The sequence below is a fragment of the Histoplasma capsulatum genome (assembly GCF_000150115.1).
Source record: "Histoplasma capsulatum G186AR genomic scaffold supercont2.5, whole genome shotgun sequence".
Lineage (NCBI taxonomy): Eukaryota > Fungi > Ascomycota > Eurotiomycetes > Onygenales > Ajellomycetaceae > Histoplasma > Histoplasma capsulatum.
The window spans coordinates 19,782-43,605 of record NW_025544805.1 but is presented as its reverse complement, the minus strand read 5'-3'; the positions used below and the strand labels follow the sequence as shown (position 1 = coordinate 43,605).

The window sequence follows — 23,824 nt, the reverse complement described above, 5'->3', positions numbered from 1 at the left end:
TTTGCGCCCCTAGTATTTCGAATTTTCACGACAGGGACAAACCAAAAAAAAAAAAAGTCAACTGCTGCTTCTGAGCTGCCCCTTGCGTCAAGATAAAAGGAATGCAATGAGCAATCAATCCGCGTGGGGGAATCTTTGACCTTGCAGAGTCGGTACACCTTTTTTTTTTTTCGTGCAAGCAATTTCCCCCTTCACGATCCCATGAGCGGCGCTGCCAATGATGATGAAAAGCACTGGACAGAAGCTGCCTCCATGGTATGCAAAGCACCCCGAGATCCGTCCTCTGGCGGCCGGCGCACGGCTAGCGGGTAAGCGAGAAAAGAATAGGATAAGAAACCGAAATAAACCCTGGCAATAATAAATTACGGACCAGTTATGCTAGTCTAGGAAGTTTAGACGGTGAGTCGCAGCGAATAACGGCGAAGACTCACAGATAGCAGTTGGCTAACCGGTAGGAATATCATCCTAAAAAGGTCAAAGTACCAGGAACCAACCTACATGGCCAATCTTGCATCACTGCATCACTGATGGGTCAAGTCAAGTCACCTCCTCAACAAGCCCCAAGACCGGTGTGGATCACTTGCAAAACACCTGGGATGGACCGTCAAAGGATAAAAACGACGGACTGTGCAACGATCATTCAGCGGAAGCCATTCACACTACTTTCGTGGAGGTTTAAGCTCGCTGCCCAATTGCCGGCGTCCGGGGCACCTCCTAGCGCACTTGTAGGGTCCACTATCACGCCCCTCTACCATTCTCGTGGGCACCTTCCATGCATCTGTCGCCCATTATCAGAGGCTCAGGCGCTGCCTGCTTTCACCTCCGCGCTCGCTCTCGCCAAGGGCATTGTTTCTCACCAAGCCATCCCTTCCGTGGTCCCCGGTCCGTTAGCCCAAGCCTGTATTAGCTTTTGTTACGAGCCTATAACTAGGCATGTTTGATCCAGCGCGTTGATGACTTGACTGGAGTGGTTGTCCGCCTCTCCTGATTTTTGACTTCCATATTCCCTCCCTCCGCTTGTTCATTTCTTTTCTTTTTTGATGATTGACCACTTGAAGATTTCCATTTCCAAAGGATCCAACCTTTCCTTTCCCTTCTTCCTTTTATTTCTTCGTTCTACGGAAGAAAGGGACCTGACGCGTGGTTGATTTCCCCCATACATTCTTCATGCAGTGGCGAAGAGCTACCCCATATTTTTGAGCTGTTGCTCTGTCAATCATCCTCACACCTCCTTCTCGCGCCCCTTGGATCCGTAAGCATATCTGTTGTTGGTGTTTTCTAGAACCTAACCTGGCTGGGAAATAACGTTATACGATATCCATCTTCGAAGACCTCATCGTGGCTGCGCTCGGAATTCGCAATTTTCCCCAGAAACACATCGAGTACACAAGGGCTACATCCTCTTCACAAGCCCGTGACCATACATTTAACGGATTTTACCAGGACCATAGTCGGTTACCCTCCCTCTCTTATCTTCGACCGTCTGAGAGCCGGAGCATTCAAGAGGGAGGGAAAGATCGTCCATGTTACGCTCCACGAAATCTATCCCTCGGTGGAGTGCAGGAGCATATGTCGAAACGGCCACATGCATCAGACTTTCCGTCCGGCAGTCCGTCCCGCCGCGTACGCAAAACTGTCGCGACAGCCGAGTTATCTCCCCGGAGCCGCAATGATGGGACAATTGAACTCCTAGAACCACCACCAACTAGGGACAGTGGCCCTGCACCGCAGCCTGGGAGGACGGGCTCCCCAGATCCTGCATGGAGAACGCCAACCACCCGATCCATAGGGATGCATGCCATTCTTAATCCTTCCCATACCCTGGCTACGGGACATTCTGTCCAGCAGGCCAATCGCGATATTGTCGGAGCTACGCCATCGACATCCCCCTCTCCATCGACTAATCCGCACGTAACACCATCCTCTGCGGGATTAACACCCCAATCGGACCGTTCAATATCACAACATGATCGCACGATATATTCCCCCCTTCCTCAACGTCATATACTTACGGCAAAATCGCCTGGAGCCCGCGCTGCAAGTATTGGGGCTTCTTACGGCCCTGCCCGTGGAACTATGGCTGTGGAGAACAATCCATTCCTTCCTACCCAACAACTATATGGAGACCCCACCATGCGGCCAACAATGGAGGCTCCTCTGTCAATGAGATATTCCATATCCCATCCATCTATTCCTCCGACTACACTCCCTATTGATCCGCGGCCCATAACTGGACGACAATCATCTGGCCCCCAAACGACAGCCCCAGGTACATCCAATACAGCATATAGTCCTTTAATCCAAGGTTCGCATGTTCCGGCATCTACCAATTTGCTTCAACAGCCGGTTACTTCACTATCTCAGTCTGCAGGAATCTCATTTACTGGTGAAGAAAACCGAAGTAGAACGCCACACGAGGGCGGATCTAGTTACGCGTTTGTTGGCGGACAGAATAAATTTGCTTCACCCAGGGATATTCAGTCACGATTGAGCGTGCCAGTGGATTTTGATTCTGGGTCACGAAAGGCAGCAGAGAAACGACTAAAGAATAGCGATGCTTCCAAGAGGTTCAGGGAGAGAAAAAAGGTTAATGAGAAGGAAATGAAACAGGAAGTGGAAAGACAAAAGGACGACATCAAATTTTTGACTGAAGAGAGAGACTTCTACCGCGTGGAGCGGGACTTTTTCAGAACACTTTACGACAGAGAGATTGGCTTACATCGTATCCCACCGAGACCCACGTCCCCCCGGCTTCGCCAGTCGTCTGCCCCGGTTTCTGAATCAGAAAGTGAACAGCCGTTGCAAGATCGCCTGGAGCGACCAGGCGGTGAGAGACATGTACGCCAGAGGACAAGTTCTGCGCCAACTAGGCTGCCTTTACCTCCCATGTCACCAGCCCAATCGAACCCGTACCCCTCCTCATGGAGCACCTCAGCTTCAGTTACGCCCATTTCTCAAACAGCGCGATCCGGTCCGCAGTCCCACTATCCCGCGGCTTGCGTTCCTCCTGATGCTTCCTTGCCTCCTATACAATCCCCAAGAGAGCCGCCGGAGAGGAGCTGGAATACTGGTCCTTAGTTTTTTTTCTTTTTTTTTCTTGCAATATATATACTAGAATGCGACTGATCTGTCCAAGATAATGGATCGCAATTTCTTCACCAGCCTCTTCTCTCTCTCCTGCTTTTCTTTGTTGATTCTATTATTTAAGTCAGCCTTTTTGCTAGGTATTGTAACAGATAAATGCTGCTTTGCTGTACCTTTATGTTTTGCAATTTTTGACATCGCGAGCTCCTAAGACATACAATACGGTAAGATGAGGGCAACCTCGGGACGGACAGAAGGCGTCTAGCTGTCATTGTTAACACCCCCCACCCCCCAAATAAACAAACTTTTTTATCCCTCTTTCTCCTTGCCTCTTTCTACTCTGTTTACCCTCTTATATCTCATTTCAGTTTCCCGGCTCTGTCGTTTATTTTATCAGTCGTTAGTGAGCTTAAGTGCTCTGCCGATACCAACTATAACCCCCCCTACTCGCTTTTGTCGCACTTGATACTTGGAGCTCTCTCCATTCGGGCCCCGCCGGCGTGCATCAGGACCAGAGGTGTTGAAGGCCGCGGTTTTCATTTCTTTCCTTATCTTCGGTGTATATGCGGATCGGCCTCTTTGTTTGGCTTTTGGACCTCTTGTTTTGTAGGAGGTTACTTTGCATTCTCAGTCTGGCTGAAAAGAAAGGTCACAAGACATTTTTTTTTTCTTGTGGCTACAACCCTTTTGCTATTTGTGTGTGTGTGCGTGTTCTTTCCAACATTATTCATATTGATACCCTGGGAGGCACGAATGATTGCTTTCGCGAACATAATTCCCTTGCTTCATGCTCTTGCTATACGTTCTTCGTTCTCCTTTGTGCCCTGATCCCTATTCGAGTTCTTTTCGCGACTGCGTCCGCCTTTATCATCATTCTACCTGCCCTCCTGTGACAGATTTTCACTTCTTTGTGTAAACTTCTTGTACTCCTTTTTTCTCCAGCGTTGTCTCATTGTACCGAAATAAAGAGCCTTATTTCGCTCTGTGTTGGAGTCTGTATTGCTGGCATAGACTGGATGGCGAATTTGGAGAGTGTTGTTCCTTATACAGTTTTCACGTCCATTTTGTTTTTTATTCTCATCCGCTGTTATTCCTGCCTACTATCTTTATCCGCTGCGGATTGAATGCCCCATTTTTATCACCCCATGCTTTCAGTTCCACTCTTGGTCAGAATTACGGGGTTCCAAATCCGCTAACTATACGATGTTATTGGCTAGCCTGTACCAACTTTTCCTTACAACCTCGAGGCCACTCCTTGTTATTTTTGTCATTTCTTATGTCTCCCTTCTCAAATGCCCCCCTCATTCTGCCATATGATTTACCATTAAAATTGACAGATGTTTGCGTAAATGCAATAGCTGATCTTTCACGTCCTTTTCCCCCCCCTTTGTGATGAGAGAATATATCGATATGCATGCTCTGTACATGTAATCGACTATTTCCGAAACGCTTTTACATGCGTGAAACACATCCAACGAAATTGATCAGGGAAAAGAAAGATACTGCATTTTCAACCTGGCCAGCGCGGTAAACTAAAAACTGCCTAGTAATATGAACTCCACCACCCGAGGGTCCCCTTGCAACCCCCACGCCCCTTTTTCTCCTCGCGCACTTTCCCACCCTGATATCACCTGACTGACAGCGCATGCGTGAAATGCGCCGGGCTGCGTCCTTTCCTTGCAGATAAGCAGCACCGGAACCCGGCCAATGGGGAAATCTCCTGCAGCCCTGTGAGCGTTGGATGATGCTTTGGCCACTTTTGGCAAGCCTAATTAGGGCTGAGTGGGGTCAGGTGATGTGCATATTGATCACCAGGGTACCGTTGCAGGGGTTAGGGCTGGTTAGCAAACCAGTCTTCTTTGGGACTAGTCCAACGCAGCCGTTGGACGCCCCCGGCCGCGGATTTGGGTTTAGCCTTGTCGAAGCTGACGAAGCCGTGGAAACAAAGCCGTTGCACATGCTAGCTGGCAACGCGCCCTAAACAGTTGGGGGCGGTTTAGGGGCTTGCAGCCTAAAGTTTGGCCGTCACATTAGGCATCACGACCTCTTAACCTCGATGTGAGGAGTGGTTTTATTTGAGCTCTGGTATTGTGATTTCCATTTATATTTCTTTCTAGTGTGTTGCAAGGACTTACGCAGTAACTTTCTCCACCCCCGTATTCAAGCTCGATTGGCAATAACGAGTTAGTTGCTTCCTGTAACCCTAATTAACCTTTCTGCACACCTCTTCCAACAGCTCAAGTCGTTCTTGTTGGCGTGCAACACCGATATAATAATCGCCGTTTTATATCTACCTTTCTATTGCTCGCCGCTACGTGGGCCCTCTTTTGTGGTGGAACCCTCCAAAGCATGTGAGCCTATCGTCGAACCGTTTTCTATTGGCAGCTGCAGTCTTGGATCAAACATTGCTACCCTTCATTTTCGTGGCACACCCCTCCAGTTTGGCTTGTCTGGTCCCACGTCGTCTAACCGGCTGCGGATCAAATTTTCAGCGTTTTCTATCCTGTGACCCCCCATCCCACTTTCTTTCTTTATTTCTCGCAGTGTTCCTTCAGACTCGCAGTTCGTTCACGTTCCGTTTGCTGGTTAGCTTTCCCTCGACTAACCATCGTTTCGCATTTGACTCGACTGCTGCTTGCCATCAGACTTTGTGAGGAGTCCAAAGCCAAGGGCTGCTAAATCACCTGACTCTGGCGCCTGCCGTTTGAGGAAGGTTTAGCGGCGGCTCTGCGGCAGCCACTCAAACGTGCATGTGAAGCGGGCATTGGCTAACAGAGCCTCTGCTCATCCTTTCTAGACTCCATCTCAAGGATTCCATCTCGCCTCTGTTTTTTTGTGTGTGGGGAGTGGAGTGGTGCTGTACGCTGTTTTATATCGAGGCGTTTCCTTTGGCTTCTTCATTGATAGCCAGCATGGGGCCTGGTGTTCCTCTTGCCTCACAGAACGATTAGGCAATGGTAGAAATCAACGATCTAACAGCGCTATTGGCCTGGCATGACGGAGACGGCGACGGCCCTGGGGGACAAGATGCTGAATCAAGAACATCTCGGGATTCCCGCAGACGCCAGTGGCCTCGCTTGGACCGAAAACATACGGTTCCCGCTTTAAGAGAACGCTGCGTTACTCTCTCCGCTGTTACTATCTTGATAGTGATATGTGGAGTGTTTATTTACACATTGTAAGAAACTGAAGCGATGAAATCATCAATCATCAAACAATCGAAATCGGAAACCTGCTAATAATGTATGCCACAGCGTTTCCCGTAATTCTGGTCGGGGTCTGTTATGCAGCACGGTGCAGGACGGATACCGATGCCACCAGGAATGCTCTCAACTATGGGGCCCCAATTCCCCTTTCTTTTCTCTGGGCACTATCTCACATATATCTCCGCAAATTCCCATTGGTTGCAACGTTACTTTCGTTCAAGTGCTGTCAAGGCATGGAGCAAGGTATCCAACAAAACACAAAACTTTTCTCTACTCGCAACTCATTGAGCGCATCCAAAACAGCACCGAGACATACACTGGCGATTTCGCGTTTTTAGAAAAGTTCGATCACCAATTGCAGTCTGATATCCTTACGCCTTTCGGGTCGTCTCAGATGATCGACTCTGGGACAAAATTCTACCGTCGTTATCAGCATCTAGCGAAAGACTCGACCATTTTCATCCGCGCATCAGGATCCCAAAGGGTAATCCACTCTGCCGAAAATTTCATCGATGGCTTTCATCACGAGAAAGTGCTGGACCCGGTTGCAATCGATAAAACCCGCAAACCGTCCATAGACCTGATAATCAGCGAAGAACCGGGTTTCAACAACACCCTCCACCACGGCACTTGCAGCGTCTTTGAAAATTCCCAAACAGGCCGCCTTGCACAATCAGAATTCGCAGAAGTTTTTGTGCCTCCAATTCTCAACCGCGTCAAATCTCACCTCATCGGCGCGAACCTCGACATACCAGACATTCCCCACTTAATGGACATCTGCCCCTTTCAAACTGTCGCGCTCACTGAAGACGCAAGCACCATCTCCCCTGTCTGCAGCCTCTTCACTGCCGAAGAATGGATCCAATATGACTACCACGGCACTCTAGGAAAATACTACCATTACAGCAGTGGTAACCCGCTCGGCGCTAGCCAGGGCGTCGGCTTCGTCAACGAGCTAATATCCCGCCTCACCAATAAGCCCGTGATCGACTCCACCACCGTCAACCACACGCTGGACTCCGACCCGCAAGCCTTCCCGCTTGGACTGTCCCTGTACGCAGACTTCAGCCACGATACCACTATGATGTCCATATTCACGGCGCTGGGGCTCTTCAACGGCACGGAGCTGCTCTCTAACACGACCGTCCAGAGCCCCGCGGAGAACCAGGGCTTGTCTGCCGCCTGGATTGTCCCGTTCGGTAGCAGGGCGTATATTGAGAAGATGGAATGTGATTCGACGCCTGTGGCCAGAGAGCCGCTGGTTCGTGTGTTGGTTAATGACCGGGTTATGCCGCTGCATGGGTGCAAAGTTGATGCATTGGGGAGGTGTCGGTTGGACGACTTTGTGGAGGCGTTGAGCTATGCCCGGCGAGGGGGAGATTGGAAAAAATGTTTCACTTGAAAGATGGAAAGAAAGAAAAATACAAATTACAATAAAAAAGAGAGAGAAAATCTTGATCTAGAGGTTAAACAGGCGATCCGGAGCGAATTGGCACTCTTTTTTATATTTCGGAATTTTCGGAATTTTCTTTTCTTTTCTTTTTTTTTTTTTTTTGTTTTACGGCCTTTGACGATATTTGATGATACCCACGTTTAGGTTATATATCTCGCTTACGCCTCCATCTCGGATTTGATTTTGCTCATCTTCAATTCTCCCGGGATTCTAGCACCAACTGGCTGACTCCTTGCACCCAGTCTTGTCTTCTCCTCTTTCTGGTTGTCATTTCTTGAAATTTCTGTGTTAGTAGCATATTCTATCCCACCCCCTTCCCTGGGGATTTTGTTTCCCCTTTAACGGCTGCATGAATCTTACGTTCCAGCGAGAGATGATCTAGATGCTCAATACAGTCTACAACGCCGATTGAGAAGACGTATAGAGAACGGAATACAACAATTGACGAATTTCTTGACATAAATATTCGAATTTTCTTTTCCTTTGGTTTTTCTTTTTCTTTTTCTTTGATTTAAATTTAATTTAATTCGATATAATTTAAATATAATCATTCTAACCTATGAAATTGGTGTCTGTCCGTCCAAACCCCCTCCCAACCCCTTCTCGGCTGCGATGGGCCGGTGATAGATAATACACTAAACACAGGGGGAAAATAAATAAATAAATCGTTAAAATTGACGGACATAACGCAAAATCCAAAACATCTATATACATTACATATACATATACATAAGTGTGAGTGCAGGCGGCCGTTGAGCGAGTAAGCAGCGAGTTCTTCAAGCGGAGATAAGAGAGAGAGAGAGAGAGGATGAACTGGATAGTTCACGCGCTATCTACCCTGTATGTGTGCAAATAATTCATTCAAGACAGGCGAGAGCATCATAAATACAAGCGAATGGTATGCTGTCATAGGAGCGGAGCGGAGCGGAGCGGATCGGATGTGGGTGCGGCGTTTTTGTGAGGGGAGGCGGAGGAGGTAGGTATTACAACCATCAAAACACCCCTGAGTGGCTTCAACCACGAGGGAAAGAAAAACAATGGAACATACCGGGCCGGAAGGGGAAGGGCGTTTAAGTCAGATCGTTATCCTGTGGCCAGTATATTCTAATATAGGGCGAAGAATTTTTCAACCGTTGTAATTGTCTTGGGTCATGGTCGTGGATGCTGGCGTCGATGGAGATGATGGCGAAGGGGAAGAGGAAGTGGAATTGTCGCTGACTGGTGGGAAATTATTTGTTCCTGGCAGACTACGGGGGGCTTTATCGGCGAAGACTGTTTTGTTATACAGAAAGAAAAGATTTGTTAGACATACATAGACAATGGCAAGTTTCCAGGTCATGGGGTATCGGTATAAACTTTTCTGGTGGGGATTTTGGGAGACAGATGGACAGGGGTTTTAGAACATCTTACCTCGTTCATAGAGGGCGTAACTGGTATATAACAGAATTGGCAACGCGACCATTACCGATGTCCATCTGCAAGAGAGCACATACGCAGGGAATTGTCAGTTGTTATTGAAGATGATGGCAATGGAAGAGCGAAAATGGCGTTTTGTAAATGTGGAATAACCATGGATCCCAAAGGAAGGAATTTTCTTGTTGTCAAGTGCCTACCTTCTCGCAGCAGTTTTATATTGTTTCGTATTTCTGATATCCTGCGGATTGACAACCGGAGCTTGTTGCGGTTTTGGCCGCTGTGCTTCTCTCGGAGCGGAAGCAGTCTGGATCAATGGTGGCTTGATGGGCGGTGGTTGAGACGGGCGCTGCCGTGGCCCAGACGACGAGGCATTCTTGCGTGCCAGAGGAGGCATGTCCGTTGGAGCTGCGGTTGAGGGCTCTGTGGACCCTGAGATCTTAGTTTTGTCCTCTACGGACGTTGCGGTTCTTGTCGATTTCCTGCTGGCCGCCAAAGCGTTAAGGATATAGGAGCCCTTCACGGCTGCACCAGCGTCGGCGGGATTTGCAGGTCTTGTCTGGCCCGCGTGCTGTTCTTGCTCTATTGTCTCCCTGCCACCAGAAGATGGCTCTATTCCCTCCAAAGATTGAACTGTGCTTCTGGTTTCCGGCTGCCTCCCTCCGGTGACTTTTTGCTTACTTGGTAACTCTGTAGATTGTGTGTGAGAAATCGACTTCGATTCTGTGGATGGAGTTAGCGACGCTATGGACGGTTCGGTAGGTGGATTCGATGCGACGGCCTTGGATCTAGATTTCACGTCCGCCGTCTCGTTCTTTGCCTTATTACTATCACTGGGTGTTTCCAGCGGTTCTTGCGGCGAGTCAGGAGAAGAAATAGATGTTTTCTTCTGCCGAGCCCGGCTGCCTTTCTTTGCTGCGGGTTTCTGGTCAATTGGCGCGCTGGCTGCGGCGTGAGACTCCGATGCTGGAGAGGAATTGGTTTTGCGCGAGGATTTGAGCGGGGATTTGCTTGGAGTTGGCGTCGTGGTCGAGATTGGCTTTTTGCTTGTGCCTGGAGTGATGATAGTCGTCGATTTCGAGGCCGTGGTGGAAATTTTTTCGATTGCCGGCGCCACGACAATTTTCTTTGGTCGACCGCGTTTTTTGGCGACAGCGTCTGAGGTGTTGGACATGTTTCTGGATATAAATATTGTATTCCGATTCGAAGGTGTTAGTTATTCTGATGCATTCAGAACAAGAGGCAAGAATAAATAGATCAATAAATAAAGATGTCGAAACAAAAGAAGAGCAAGAACTCGCGTGCAAATTAGATTTTGCAACGAAACAGAATAACGCGGCAATAACCTTCCACCCCTAATTACGGCATTGAGTCAAGCTTTGGATATATTCCCTGTCGGCAGAGGCCCATTCGGCTCGCTGATAGGCAGGACAGATCGCATCGCCTGTCAATCTGTGCCTGCGCTAACTTCCTAGTTAAACTAAAGAAACTCGGGGCGAATTTAAGCTGCGCGTGTTCGAGATACGCGAAAGTTTGAATCGGCAAATTAATGAGGCATTGGGTGTCTGAGAGCTACATATTCAGGATACCTTGTACAGTTCATATGGATGAAAAAGGCGCGCATCGCATGTAGAAAATCTAGAAAACGGTATCGAGACAGAGCCTGGCCTGTGGTGAATGATGGATGCATGATACAAAAGTGATGCGACTTGCTTTCGTGAATGAAATATGTATTAATATTAGGCCGTGTATATCATCAGCCTTTGTTATCTTCACCAAACGAGGAGTGAAATAAATACCAGTATAGTGGGTGAAGTCTGTCTGCTTCAACGACAATCCCTCTATTCACGATAGACCTAGTCCCTCGCACAGCAAGCAATTGGGCGGGGCAAAATGATCGAAACACAGCGCAATGGAAGGAGAAATGCAGAACAGGCTATTATTTATATTCTCACCCACATCGAGACAAAGTAATAGTGTATGGTACATGAGTGATAGACATAGAGGCAGAAATGAATAGAATATCCACAGGGAAAGTCACCAAGCACTTCAAACGCCAAAATTGCACACGAACTGCGCGTCAATATCACTGGCTTATACTTAGTACGATAGAAGGACACGGCCAGGAATGAAACTCCAAAACAACTCCGATCACTGCTGGCAGTGCCTTCATGCTTGATCCGTTTTTCTTTTCTTAGAGACAAATTTACACCGTCACACGCTGTACATTCATGTTGACACATAACTCAATGAATTGGCAACTCCTCAATTCAGCTGAACGTTAGTTCCTCTTCCATTGCCTCTGGGAGGCAGTTCGTTTTTGATGGATGCGCGGTAACCTGGGCAAGGAGGGAATGAAAAAAAAAAAAAAAAAAAAAGCCAAATCAACTCCAACTAACTCCAATTGGACACAAAATATGCTTCGTCGACTTTTTCTGTTTCTGTCGTAATGTACAGTGATAATCCGAGGCTTCTTCCTTTCATTTCTCCCTCGTTTCCGATGCTGATTCCGGGACATGGAAAATAAAAATGACGTTCCGGACGTGGGGAGGAAATTATACATAGGGTAGATACCCTGCAACTAATGAGGTGGTGAAATAGGGTAAAAGGAAACAAATGCCCGTAGTCCATCTCTATATTCTAAAGGGCAAGCATTTCAATCCTGCCCGCCCTGGCGAGGGACAGAAACAGCATCCTTTTCGGTAGCGGGACGGTCTTTGGGTTTGGTAGCAACAGAGTTATTCGCAGGCTCATCTGTAACTGATTGGCTCGCTGGTGAAGTAATGGATTCAGGATGAGCTTGGAGTTGAGTGTGTTTGCGGCGCTGGCGGGCTTTTCCAACACCACGGGTTGCAGCGGTCGCAGCAATGGCCGCTGCACTTCTTGATGGGCGACCCGGGCCACGAGGTGCAAGCAAAATCGGCTTTAAATCTATTTCCACATTTTCCCCATCTGCTGGACTTCCACTTTCGCTTCCATGGCCTAAAGCCGCGCTACTCGATTCGGCAATTGGCACATCAATGTTTAGGCGACGTTTTTTATTCCTTGATATTTTGCCCAAATTTACGTGAGGGTCGTCTTCATCCTCTTTCTGAGCAACAATCCCCAAGGCTTGACCAGCATTCCGTTTCCGCGATGCTTTCGTTCTCTTACTTGTTCCAGCAGATGTGTCGGATGACTTCGCAGGTGCTTTTCCATTGGCAGTTTCAATTCCATCACTGGAACCCGAAGCTGTCTCGTTCGCAGCGTGGATTTCATCGTGCTTTTTAATGGCAAGCCGAATATCTTCCAGCAGGGCTGAGCGATCGATGGCGATGCCTCGAATCCGAGCTGCACAGAAAACTTTGGCTTTCTCCTTTTCCACCGCAACATCTTCTGGGACGAATTGGCCTTCTAGATCCTGTGGAAGGTTTGGCTTTCGGCCTGGGGGAGGATAACCGAATGCATCGTCAAGTTCGATTTGGATAAGGGACTTCAGCCGAGGAGGTGATGGAGCGATACGGGGGTTGTTGAACGAATCCCTAGGTCGTACCCATGTATAAGAATTAGGAACAATGACATCTTCTTCGTTATGGTCGTTTCCAAGTCCGGTATGGATCCAGCCATCATTGTCAGTCCACGGGCGAGGAAGGTAGGAATGGGACAAGATAGATGGGTCGAGAAACTTCTGGTTGATGCTCGAAATAGGCCACTTGGACACGTCCGGCTCCACAGCTTTATCAGAAACGGGTATTTCCACTGTAGTAAGCTGTTCAATGCTTGTTTGTTCTACCGTGCTGCCCACCTGTGTGAATGGGCTGGTAAGAACCGCAGCCATACCTGCCGGGACATCGGGATCATTAGCGGCTGCACAAGCAGAATCGGCATGGCCAGTTATGCTGAGTGCAAAATCTTCCGTCTGGGTGGCAAGGGTAGCAACGCTAGTCTCTAACCAAGGAGCATTTGCATTGGAAGGAGTAGGCTGGGAAGAAAGAAGATCTCCGTCTGGGATCGTCTCCTGGCTTGTTTGCGCCCAATTCGTTTCTAAGGATTTCTCAGTAGCGGCCTTGTTCAAAGCAGCTGCCAGCTGCTCAGCATACCAATCCCGACGAGCTCTGTGGAGGTCAATTTCAATTTCTGGTTGGAAATCGGGTTTCGAAGCAGCCGTTGCCAGATCTAGAAGTTGTTCCACCATAGCATTTGTTTCCGGGGTTAAAGCACGCGTTGCAGAAGAAGATAGCGTTGTTGACTTGGGAGGCTTCGGTTGCTGCTTGGGCAAAGTCGGTCCAGAGGTACCTGTGTCCATCAGCCTGTTGAGGCTGGCAGCTGCTGCAATCTCGTCGATAGAGCGAGAGATCGTAGTTCTTTTTGGTTGCCCTGCGGCAGCGGTCCTCCTTTGAGCATCATTTCTGGCCATCGCTGCAATTTCGTCAATAGAGCGCGCGGTCATTGGCCTCTTTGCCAACACGGGGGGAGTCAGATCAACATTGTCGGTGGTGTCCGAAGCTTCCCTGTTCGCGACATCTACGCCGCTTTTAACATCATTATACTCCTCGTTGGTTCTTGCGATAGTCTCCTCGGTTTGTGTGGGCCGAGATTCGAGTTTTTTCGAGGCTTTTTGCTCCCGGCTTTTGACTCTCGGCCTCGCCTGCGAGCTGAGTTTGGCCTCTATTGCCCTAAGTGTGGGCTTCCTGATGCGGTTCGATTGACGTGGCGGCATGATGGAAGGCGTTACGCTTTCTGGGATATATGTACTTTGAGTTTCAATCATAGACACGGAGGTGATATCAGTGGGAGTGTTTTCTGGCAAGACGTGACCAGAAGGATGAGGGGAGGAGAAGAGGGGAAAAGACGTAGGCGGCTGGCACTGGGATCTGTTGGGATCATTTTCCAGAGCCCTAGTATCAATAGACAGTTGTTCATTATTGACGGATTGTGGTGAATGAGATGCCTTGGGATTGTTGTGGTGGTTTGACAAGCTCCTGATTCCATCATATTCACCATCCAACCCCAAGGAAAATTCACAGGAGTTGATTTGTGCAACAATGAAATCCACAGCCTTTGTCACAATAGGATCGTTCGACAGCATCGTAAATATTTTTGTAAATCGTGGAGACTGACATGTTTCCTTGTCAAGCTCCTTAATCAGGGCATCCGTAGCTGCTTGGCATTGTGATTGCAATTCTGAGCAAGTAAATGTGGCAAGAACATCTACCACAAGTTTCCCTGCAGCAGCTGTGTCCACATCTATATGATGATCGTCCGCCATTATGCCAAATAGTCTATCTCCATATCCTGGTTTGAAAGACTTTAATCTGACCAGACTTGGTGCGATTCTTCGTGCTTCCAAATCCATCTGGTAACAAAAGGATTGGGTAGAAAAAGAATCCAACGACGGCCTTTGTTCTCCGTAAAGGCGTTCTATATCGATTTCTGTTTGGCACTCGCCATTGTGTCTATTATTAGATTCTATAGAGGTTACAGTCAATTAGACAGACACCCTTGTGTATCGCGCGGAGTGATTTTTGGACAGTACTTACGACAGGGCTTGGTAGTACGAGGAAAGTGAACTTCACTAACGGCGTATAAAGATACGCCATTCGGCAACTGACTATGACGGCGCCCCGGAATTCGAGAGAATTTGCTTGTTGGCGCGTTCTGTTCTAAGTCTTGCATCCACGATTGCGGAGCTTGGCTTTTTTTGATACTGTTGATCTTTTGAGCTAACCATATCGCCACAGCAATTGGATTGTTGCCCCATGGATACTTCACAAGGTTGAATAAACCAGACTTTGACGCAGCCGCAGAATGGAGATCACGTTCCTTAGGTAGAACTCTATCATGGTTGCCCACAGCATGGCCAAGTGGGGAGGAAAATAGAGGTTCAGAAGAGCGCTGACTGTGATTCCCTATTCCAGAAGCAGAAAATACACCTGGAACCCAACTGTCGTAATCCCTTTTAGAGTGTTGAAGATTGCAGTTATTATTCCGTTGGCGCTCTGTTACGCGAGGGCAATTGGATCGAGTTGAGGCATACGATGTGCGCGATGTGCCCGACGAAGGGGAAGTTCGTGAGAAGCTCGCAGAACCGGTGTCATCATCCAACACTGTGACTATTGGCCGCTCTACAACAAGCGGGTGGGCATTGCTATATGCCTGCCATGGATACCAGCATGTTGAATTAATGGGAGAACTCATAAATGTACGATGGCTAAGATAGCTAAGAATCGGTCAATTACCAGGATAGTCGCTCCCGTACTCATTGCCAATTGCGATATCTGCAGCCTAAAAGAACAAGGTAAGCTGTTAAGAGAATATTTCAAAATAGATAATATATAACACAAGACAAGAGGTATTTGGTTCGGGGAACTAATGTGTTGTATTTGGAATATTTTTAAAATCTTCACTGAGAGACGGGTCATTAACTTGACGAGGATTTGTACCACTTACTACTTATGGCAGCTCTTGCGATCTAAACAGCAGAGGCCGAATAGAAATGGACATAGAGCACAAGAATCGTAGATATTTCTTATGCTATTTGCTTTTCAATCAAACCCACACCGCTTCGTTTGGTGGGAGACAGCCTGAAAGTCCAACCAGTCTAGTTGCTGCCACAGCCCTAAGATTTGACGAAGAGACAAGAGTGCAGGACCGGCGACTCTTCAGGGCAATGACGGTAATATGCATGTCAAGTGCGAGGAGGCATTTGCTGATTCCATCCAGAGCACAACAGCTGCCTGGTAGTAGTAGTTATCTCCTCCGGTGTGGAGATTGTGGTGTTGAAGCTGCAGGCTACACTTGAAGACTGTGAATGTCGTCTTTCGGAGAAAACAATTAGGGCTTGCGGCCCAACATGGCCTAGTGTGACACGCTAGACCCAAAGCAGGAGCAGTGGCCAGCTTTCCTGTCCGCGGCCAAAGACAAGAAAAGACTCGCGATCACAAACCACAAGCCAACTGTCGCTGAATGTCCTATTGGCTGTCGGAGTGGACCTAACCTGCTCAATTGCGGTGGCTTGAGACTTTGATCTGCTTCCCGGACAGCCTTGCTTGAAAAGACATCTTTTTCTCGAGTCTCAAGTCCGCCTGACTTCCAACGATGCAGCTGCGGCCACTTCTCCGAGCTGGTCTCCTATTATCAGCACTCCCTTCTTCCTGGGCTGCTTCTAGCTGGGGGTTTGATGATGGGGTGGTCTCAATTGCACAGACGGGTGCTGGAGGTGGCAGTGGATTGAAGCAGAAGTGCGTTATATTCTTCTTTCCCTCGTGCCCGGTACATTCAGTTGTTGATATTCCGTACTGCTGCTGACTATCTCTATCTATGTGGGGAGTAATTAGGTTATCGGAGAATAAACTACTATCGAAGCCGGTTCCTTTCGGAGAGTCAGATATTCTTAAGCTTAGTTTAACGACACGGGAGGGCGTTGCTGCCAAAAGAGCTCACCAGGTTTTTTTACTGCTAAAAGAGCTCGATAGCGGACTTGACCTGTCCTATCCATTAAATGTGAAGGAAAGCGGAAAGGCAAATTTGGAGTTGGTTAGTTGGGAATTCTCTCAGTAACGCAACACAAATGGAATCGGTGGCATTATTGACAACCTCGTTTCTTTATATAGGCACAGAAAGACCTTCCTACTCAGTTCCTCCAATCCTCGCAGCCCATCAAAGCCAACTTTGTGATCGCCTCATTCGGGTCAACGAAAGGATATGAAAGCGGCGTTTTCCAGTTGGACGTCACCCGCGACAAAGCTGCCAGTGAACCGCTTCCCTCAGATCCTCTCAGATATGGCAAGCGCGAGGAAATCCACCATATCTTTAAGGCGGATCCCAAAAGCCCTTTATTCATCATAACGCTGATGTTTACCGTAGCAGTCTTGGCTGCTTTTCCTACACTTGTAGGTTTGGTATGCAAAACCGTCTAGTCCAGGATGACCATCCAAAGCAAAGAGAAAGCATAGCTAACATTTCTATAGTTCTTCTACCTGGGCGTAAATTTGAATCACCTCCCGGTTGCACTAAAGTCATCTCCTATCTCTCATATCTTTTTTATTGGTTCGATTGTTGGGTTAGAGGGCATATTCTTCCTTTATTACACAACATGGAACTTGTTCCAAACGCTACCTGTTGCATTGGCAGTGGGCGCCATTGCCTTTGTGAGTGGAAGCCGCGCTTTAAGCGAAGTCCAGGAGAGACGTCTCGCAGGATTGCGCTAAGTAGTTTGACACTCCTTTCATTTTTTCGCTCGGGGCTATTCAAGCACATCAGAAGATGGAGTTGCAGTTTGACGCTGGGGTTCTTCTCCACGCATTTCCTGGACATGTATTATCTCTAGACCTTACCAATTTAGTGGAATTTATGCGATTCTTAGAGAATCTGCTCTGGTTATCCTCTTTTGCGCCCCACTTTTTCCCAGCATCTCTCTCTGAACTGAGTGGGAAGTGGTCCTAAAATTGCACAGTTTGGAGCATGTAGGCTCCCGTAGAAGCTTGGACTATTTCGCAACCATCATCTGCTTGGGCTGCTAACATACGTTTTTCCAATTCCCAGTCGCACAACCTACACAATTGCGATGGGCGCATCATCATCGAAACCAATAAAGACAGCTGCCAACGCTGCGGTACGCCGCCAATATCCCAAGAGCCCCTCCTCGTCGACCACCGCCCCCAGTGGAAACCCGCCAGCGGATAGAGCGGCCAGAGCAGCCGCCCGACAGGAGCCGCCAGGACCAGTACTCCATTCAAAACAAAACCCGAGTGCTATAAAATCAGAAGGTTAGTCATTTGTCTTTGTGTTGTATGCAGAAGCCAGAAGACAAGGAAGAGCAAGGAACAGAAAAAGAGTAAACAAATTCTATGTGGCTCGGATCGCGAACTATCTCTCCAAGCTTCTCCAATTTCCATGTTTTACAAAAAAATGAAAGCCCATCAAGCAAACAAAAACTAAACCGCTCAACCCCACCCTCCGGAGAAAACAAAACAGCAATCGACCTTGACGCCCGCGATCCTCATTTCGCCGCATCCCTCCGCTCCATCGGGCCCGTCACACCTAACCCCTTCAACCAACAACAACCCCAGCGGAACAACCAGAAATCCCTTTCCACCGTCTTCCCCCCATCCACGACCTCCCCCAAATCCCGCAACCCAAGTCTTCTCGTTTTCTCCTCCCGTGCCGAGCTGGAAAAGTTAGCAGCGCGAGAATTCGAGTCCGTCGGCCGACAGAGCCACACTGGCCGCGAGTTTTTGGATGTCGTGAGTATCAGGCATGTTTTGGCGATGAGGGATAAGCAAGGGATGTCGGAGGAGATTATTGAGAAGAAGCTTCGTTTGAAGAAGGGGGCTGTGGCGTTGTTGGGGAGGAAGGGGATAGTGGGGCTTGTTCGATGATAGGTATCTTTTTGGGGTTTTTTTTTTTTTTTTTTTTTTTTTTTTGGAGACCAAGGAGGAGGGGAGGGGGGGCCGCGGCGGCGCTGAATTTTCTTTACTCTTTTGCCCAGAGAACGGGGCAAGTTTCTCATTTTCCCATTTGCATCTGGTATGACTGTATGATTATAAGCATGTGTATATTTGTTATGATAATTGTGTTGGTAAGTTTCAACAAGTTGGGCATGCATGGTTCGGAACGCTCATTGGTCTAGTCTTCCTACAAAACATTAAACAAGTGAAAAGCACATTCCATTCAGCTAAGTGTCATCTAGTCAAATTTGGGTGTAATTGATTATTCAAGCGCACGTGGAAAGGTAATCCATGTCAAATAACCAAGTGAACAGAATATGGTGCAGAAATCAACAAGTTAGAAAATGAAAATCATGCCTGCAATTCAAAATAACAGTTGACGGCCTTCTTGTGCCTTGGTTTCTATCCTTCATATCATTTTCAGCACGCTTACCCAATCCCGATTAACTTCCTTGGATATGATATGGAAACGGGGATATCACTCAGATATAAAACATACTATCCGCAAGGTCCCTATGCACCAGAATATCGCCACCAGTCGGCACAGGTCCAGTACTCCCAGCGCCGGACGAACTAACACTAGTTTCAGGCGTCACGTCAAAATACCTACTCAAATAACGTCTGGCGCGCTCGCACACAAGATCCGCATAGTAAGCCGGCGGACAGATGCTGACAGCCTTGGTCGCTCGCCCGAACAGATAACAGAGATTATGTGTCAAGTCCTCAAGCTCGTCGGCAATGCTGCTGAAGCGACCCGAAGTCTTTCGCCCGGAGAAAACCTGATCGAGGACCACGTAGTAGTGCGCCGGTCGGGCAGTCCCTTGTAGTGCAGTGTGGGCTTGGAGGAAGAAATCCCAGTTGCGGGTCTCAGTGACGCCGCGATCGACGACGGTGCCGTTGTTGGGATTTGAGTTGTTGTCCGCATCTTTGAGATCGGTTGGGTAGAATCTTGTATTGTGGCGTTTACCGACAATGATGATGGTGATTCTGGGGAGGCCTTTCTTGGTTTGGTCGGCTGAATATATGGATTTGCATGCGTTGCGGAGTAGAGGTAATTCCTCCTCAAGGACTTTGCCGTACTGACCTTCGGATACCCCGTCACGGTATATCAGGATATTCTCCGGGAGCTCTTAGAGTTGTTTTTCTGCCAATGGCGAAGACGAGATTGGAGCATTGGATCGAGATCATCGACCATCTCTGCACGGGCCTGGTGCTGAAGACGGATGCTGGCTGGCCATTGAGCAAGAAACTTATCCACGCTGGCAACCATTCCGGCAATGCTTGGTGCGGTGGGGAGGGAACCTGGGGCTGGATGTGTCACATCAATACCAACAACCATGGTTTTACCTTCGGAAATAATTCCCAGTTTGGACGGTTGAAGCTTGTGGTTGATTCCTCCGAGCTTCAAGTTGAACTTAAGGGCAACGTTCGCGAAGTATTGAGGTTGGTTCTTTCCGAACTTTTCTGCAACGACACAAATAGTATGTATACCATCTTTGATATCTCCCCTATACTTTATATGGTTGTACATTTGAGGGCTTTCGAAAGGTAGAATCACTAGTACCAATCTTACCCGGGATTGCTGGCGAATCTCAGCAAAAAAGTGGTCCAGTGGTATATCCTCCGGGCTTTGACCGTGAGAAACAATGACAGGGATTGGTCGGCTTGGTGCTGGTACAGCGAGACCTTGCAGCCTTGCCATATCAACAAATCTATCAACGCTCTCTGAAAGAGCCTCTAGGTTTGTTCGATTGCCCTGGAAGTAAAGGTACGTCCAGGGAGGGAGCTGCGACCCTTGTGAGAATGCAACCTTCTGAAGGTTCCAGTTCCCGGCTTGGGGGGTTTTAAAGCTCTGTCCTTTATACTGGACCATGGTGGGACTCTCCAGCACGCGACCAGGAACAGTTATTAGGTTGGGCAACAAAGATAATCCCATACCAGCCTAAGTAAGTAGTGTGAGTAGCTGCCGCTAGAACTTTAACTGTAGACATTGAAACAGCTTACCAGCAGAGGGTTTAATTGTGGGGCAACCCCAAGCACCTTAGTTCCATTGGTGACAATCGACGTGGCATTTTCCACAGGCCTTCTGACTGCAAATCGAATCATGTTCTGAGTTTGATTCGGGCTGAGTTTCGCATTCGCAGGCTGGCCAGGCAGAACCTGGCAGACTTCAGCAGGAAGGTAGCTTGGCTTCTCCTTGCTGCCAACATTGACAACCGGAAATGCGTTGTTCAACTCGGGAACATTCGGGTAGTCTATGAAGCGTAAGAAACTGAGATGAGACTGGGGTTTTCATATTGCTACTCACTGCGTTTAAAATAGTCGTAGACACTAATATATGAACCTGTAGGCGAATCTCCACCTGGCTTGGCTGGGCCTTTTTTGCCTTTCTTTCCACTCTTCTTTGGTTGACCCTCTGGTGGGGGAGTTGATCCATCAAGAAAGAACTTGACATCTTTCGGACCTGCTCCGAGCCAGGGCACTTGCGGTGGGTTCTGCAAATGCCGACCATCACTCTGATGTGCAAGGCCCTCAATGGTTTTGATTCGCATGACGATCTGGCCTGCCTTATTTTTCCGGACGATGTGAGTGACGTTCACGCGTACCTTCTTGAGGAAGCGGTGGAGTTTGTGAATGCGCGTAGGGCCCCGAATGTTTGCATAACAGGCATTGATTACATCGGGTAGGCTCCCAGTAGTGTAGCAGGGAGTGGCCTTAACCTGGATGTTCATGAGGAGACGGGAGGTTGCGGGACGGACGCTTACGAAAAAGCCTTTGAGTGCTGTGAGACCACCGGAAAGGTCGTAGGTCTCCGCATCCCGGCCTAGTGTAAAGTGTTTGTTTGCGCCAATTGAAAGCACACCCCGATTTGTTTTGGGATGGTGGCCGAAAACGATATTCAATGCCTGGATGATCTCCTCTTTTCCTGGAAGCGATCCCCCGGCCGCAGGGGAGGAAAGATAACGGAGCAACGGCGCTACATCGACAGAACCAACTGCCACGACACGAACTTGGTAAGTCCTGGCTTTTGGGGAGGGTTCGTCTTCATCCTCGAGACGATATCTAATTGGAAACATTTCTTGGGCGACGTTAAGTGCAGTTTTGCAGACCAAGGTCGCTTTGTAGTCAGTCGCAATTTTGTTTTCCATGTCCCTGAAGTGCTCTTCCAACAAAAGCTCGATAATACGCTTGAGTTTTCTGCCAGAAGGAGTTTTGCCATCGTTTTCCTGGACTTCCACCTTGTAGCGGTGTAACGTGAGATCTGAATTTGATTTCACCTCAACGAAGTTCGCCCATAGTAGGACTGGTCTTCCTTGAGTTCCGAAGGCGGGTCTAAGAGGGAAATCCCTGCTAATCGAAAGAGACTCCAAACTCAGCTCCTTTCCAGAACTCCCAGAACCTTTATAGCTGTCCTCAACTTTTTTGGCCTTGGGATCCGGAGCGGGGATACCTCCGCCGGCTGGCCTAGTATGAGGAGATAAGTATAAGCGATGCAATCTAAACGTATTTGTATATTGGCACGCTTGCCACTTACGAAAACACCTCTGGGCCACGGAAGCCACCTCGTCCTCCACGAAAACCACCCCGATCACCACGGCCGCCCCGATCACCACGGCCACCACGATCTCCTCGAAATCCACCACGGTCACCACGCCCCCGTCCACCGGATGGAGCATCGAAGATAGGATGCGAGCCCCGTCCCCTCTCAGAGCTGCGACCGCGTTGTCCACCTCGATGACCTCCGCCCCCTCCTCGCTGACCACGAGGCTGTTGTCCTGACATGCTGATCGCTTGACTATGAAAATCGATACGGCCAAGTATCAAAAACGTTAGTGGCTTGCATTCACTTCCTTTCTGTGGAAATAGAGTAAAACAAAATAGCCAGTGTTGGGGGACTCACAGATAGAGAGAGTGAACTTGCTCTTGCGGGTTTGTTGGTATTGGGTGGCTTTGTGTGCCCCTCAATTGCCTTGATTTTGATGAGACCAATGAGGCATACAGGGGCTCCTTAGTTGAAGGCCTCAATCCTAGTGCGGAAGAGTTGCCTTAAATAAGCAAAAAGCAATAGTTATGGAAAAGCCATCCAGATATGCACAGGCGGTCTGCCACCCGTCAAAAGATACTAGACTTGCTGCACGTTAGACAAACAAACGAGCTCCTTTCATTCATCTGCTGCATGGCCCGTTGTCATTTTTCTTGCTGGCTTTGTGTGTTCCTTCTCTTTCTTTCTTTTCTTTTCTTTTTTTTTTTTTTTGGTTGGGGGCAATCCTGCCTGTAGGCAAATAGCTCTGTGTTGGATTGTTTAGCCTGCTGTTGAGGGCTATTTATTTCGCTGGTGACGCAGTAGTCTCATCCTGAGGCTATTTTCTTTAACTTACCCTAAAAGTCCCCATGCCCCAAAAGGAACATAATATCAGGCCAACTTTCGTGCTTCCCATGGTTGAGGGAGATCCAGAACGCACCACGGATGCGCAACGAATATGTTCAATGGCATATATCAGACAAGAATGCGTAACTATCTTTTGTCACTGTTATCGCTGTAAAAAAACTTGGCCCACAAACTGAATTCAATAACATATTTCACTACTTTTTCGGATCACTTTGTACCACTGCTCTAATTTAGTATTAGAAGGTGCCTTGTGTAAAATTGGACTGCTACCACTAGGCAAAAAGGAGAATTTCCCCAATTAATACAGAGCTAAGTTCAATATACATATATATATTTGTTGTGAGACGATGTTTGGCCACTAGGGCAAAAGAGCTCTCTCACACCAGCGCCATGCTGGTAGTAGGGGACGAACCAATCCAAACCCCCCAACAAATCAGAGTCGTGATTATATAATTTTCACATCATCCTACACCTTCTGTGACGTCTGGGCGTACAGTTGAACATGGTCAATAAAAAGTTGAACATGGTTAATTTTTCGGGCTGGAATAACCCTCGGCGTGGTTTTGACCATAAACCATGCCAAACCCCCCATTAAAATTACATGCACTAGCCATATCTCATACATATCTCACACATCTTCAAATGCATCAGACACAGTGATTTTATCATATTTCTCAGAGCTCTATTTCTCAGCTAATCTGGATTCTAACTCATAACTGCTTTTCAGATGTTGAAGAGTCTCAGATTTTGAAGTAGGACTAAATAAGAGCTCATTAGTAATATACAGAGAGGGTGTGTAAAAGATGCTTAGTGTGTGTACATTTTAGTGAGGGAGTGAGGAATGAGCATG

General features: G+C 48.0%; 8 protein-coding genes across 8 annotated transcripts; 4 read left to right on the top strand and 4 right to left on the bottom strand.

Moving 5' to 3' along the window:
* Window positions 1-201: 201 nt before the first annotated feature.
* Window positions 202-3,078, top strand: HCBG_03951 (uncharacterized protein; the record flags this gene model as incomplete). Its single annotated transcript, XM_045431000.1, has 4 exons — window positions 202-255; window positions 474-886; window positions 1,174-1,252; window positions 1,444-3,078. The coding sequence occupies 4 exons, from the start codon at window positions 202-204 to the stop codon at window positions 3,076-3,078; spliced, it is 2,181 nt and encodes a 726-aa protein (XP_045287553.1).
* A 1,538-nt stretch (window positions 3,079-4,616) lies between these two features.
* Window positions 4,617-5,726, bottom strand: HCBG_03950 (uncharacterized protein; the record flags this gene model as incomplete). Its single annotated transcript, XM_045430999.1, has 4 exons — window positions 4,617-4,852; window positions 4,935-5,061; window positions 5,220-5,249; window positions 5,691-5,726. The coding sequence occupies 4 exons, from the start codon at window positions 5,724-5,726 to the stop codon at window positions 4,617-4,619; spliced, it is 429 nt and encodes a 142-aa protein (XP_045287552.1).
* A 312-nt stretch (window positions 5,727-6,038) lies between these two features.
* On the top strand, window positions 6,039-7,692 carry HCBG_03949 (phytase; the record flags this gene model as incomplete). The annotated part of the gene is made up of 2 exons (XM_045430998.1): window positions 6,039-6,262; window positions 6,339-7,692. 2 exons carry the CDS (start codon window positions 6,039-6,041, stop codon window positions 7,690-7,692), a joined length of 1,578 nt encoding a protein of 525 aa, XP_045287551.1.
* Window positions 7,693-8,869: 1,177 nt separating this feature from the next.
* On the bottom strand, window positions 8,870-10,330 carry HCBG_03948 (uncharacterized protein; the record flags this gene model as incomplete). Its single annotated transcript, XM_045430997.1, has 3 exons — window positions 8,870-9,015; window positions 9,154-9,218; window positions 9,357-10,330. The coding sequence occupies 3 exons, from the start codon at window positions 10,328-10,330 to the stop codon at window positions 8,870-8,872; spliced, it is 1,185 nt and encodes a 394-aa protein (XP_045287550.1).
* Window positions 10,331-11,812: 1,482 nt separating this feature from the next.
* On the bottom strand, window positions 11,813-15,333 carry HCBG_03947 (uncharacterized protein; the record flags this gene model as incomplete). The annotated part of the gene is made up of 2 exons (XM_045430996.1): window positions 11,813-14,568; window positions 14,676-15,333. 2 exons carry the CDS (start codon window positions 15,331-15,333, stop codon window positions 11,813-11,815), a joined length of 3,414 nt encoding a protein of 1,137 aa, XP_045287549.1.
* A 900-nt stretch (window positions 15,334-16,233) lies between these two features.
* Window positions 16,234-17,501, top strand: HCBG_03946 (uncharacterized protein; the record flags this gene model as incomplete). The annotated part of the gene is made up of 4 exons (XM_045430995.1): window positions 16,234-16,376; window positions 16,473-16,671; window positions 16,749-17,036; window positions 17,106-17,501. 4 exons carry the CDS (start codon window positions 16,234-16,236, stop codon window positions 17,343-17,345), a joined length of 870 nt encoding a protein of 289 aa, XP_045287548.1.
* Window positions 17,502-17,701: 200 nt separating this feature from the next.
* On the top strand, window positions 17,702-18,515 carry HCBG_03945 (uncharacterized protein; the record flags this gene model as incomplete). The annotated part of the gene is made up of 2 exons (XM_045430994.1): window positions 17,702-17,903; window positions 18,100-18,515. 2 exons carry the CDS (start codon window positions 17,702-17,704, stop codon window positions 18,513-18,515), a joined length of 618 nt encoding a protein of 205 aa, XP_045287547.1.
* A 266-nt stretch (window positions 18,516-18,781) lies between these two features.
* HCBG_03944 (QDE2 protein) lies at window positions 18,782-22,367 on the bottom strand (the record flags this gene model as incomplete). The annotated part of the gene is made up of 5 exons (XM_045430993.1): window positions 18,782-19,713; window positions 19,746-20,526; window positions 20,589-20,839; window positions 20,893-22,049; window positions 22,120-22,367. 5 exons carry the CDS (start codon window positions 22,365-22,367, stop codon window positions 19,067-19,069), a joined length of 3,084 nt encoding a protein of 1,027 aa, XP_045287546.1.
* Window positions 22,368-23,824: the final 1,457 nt, after the last annotated feature.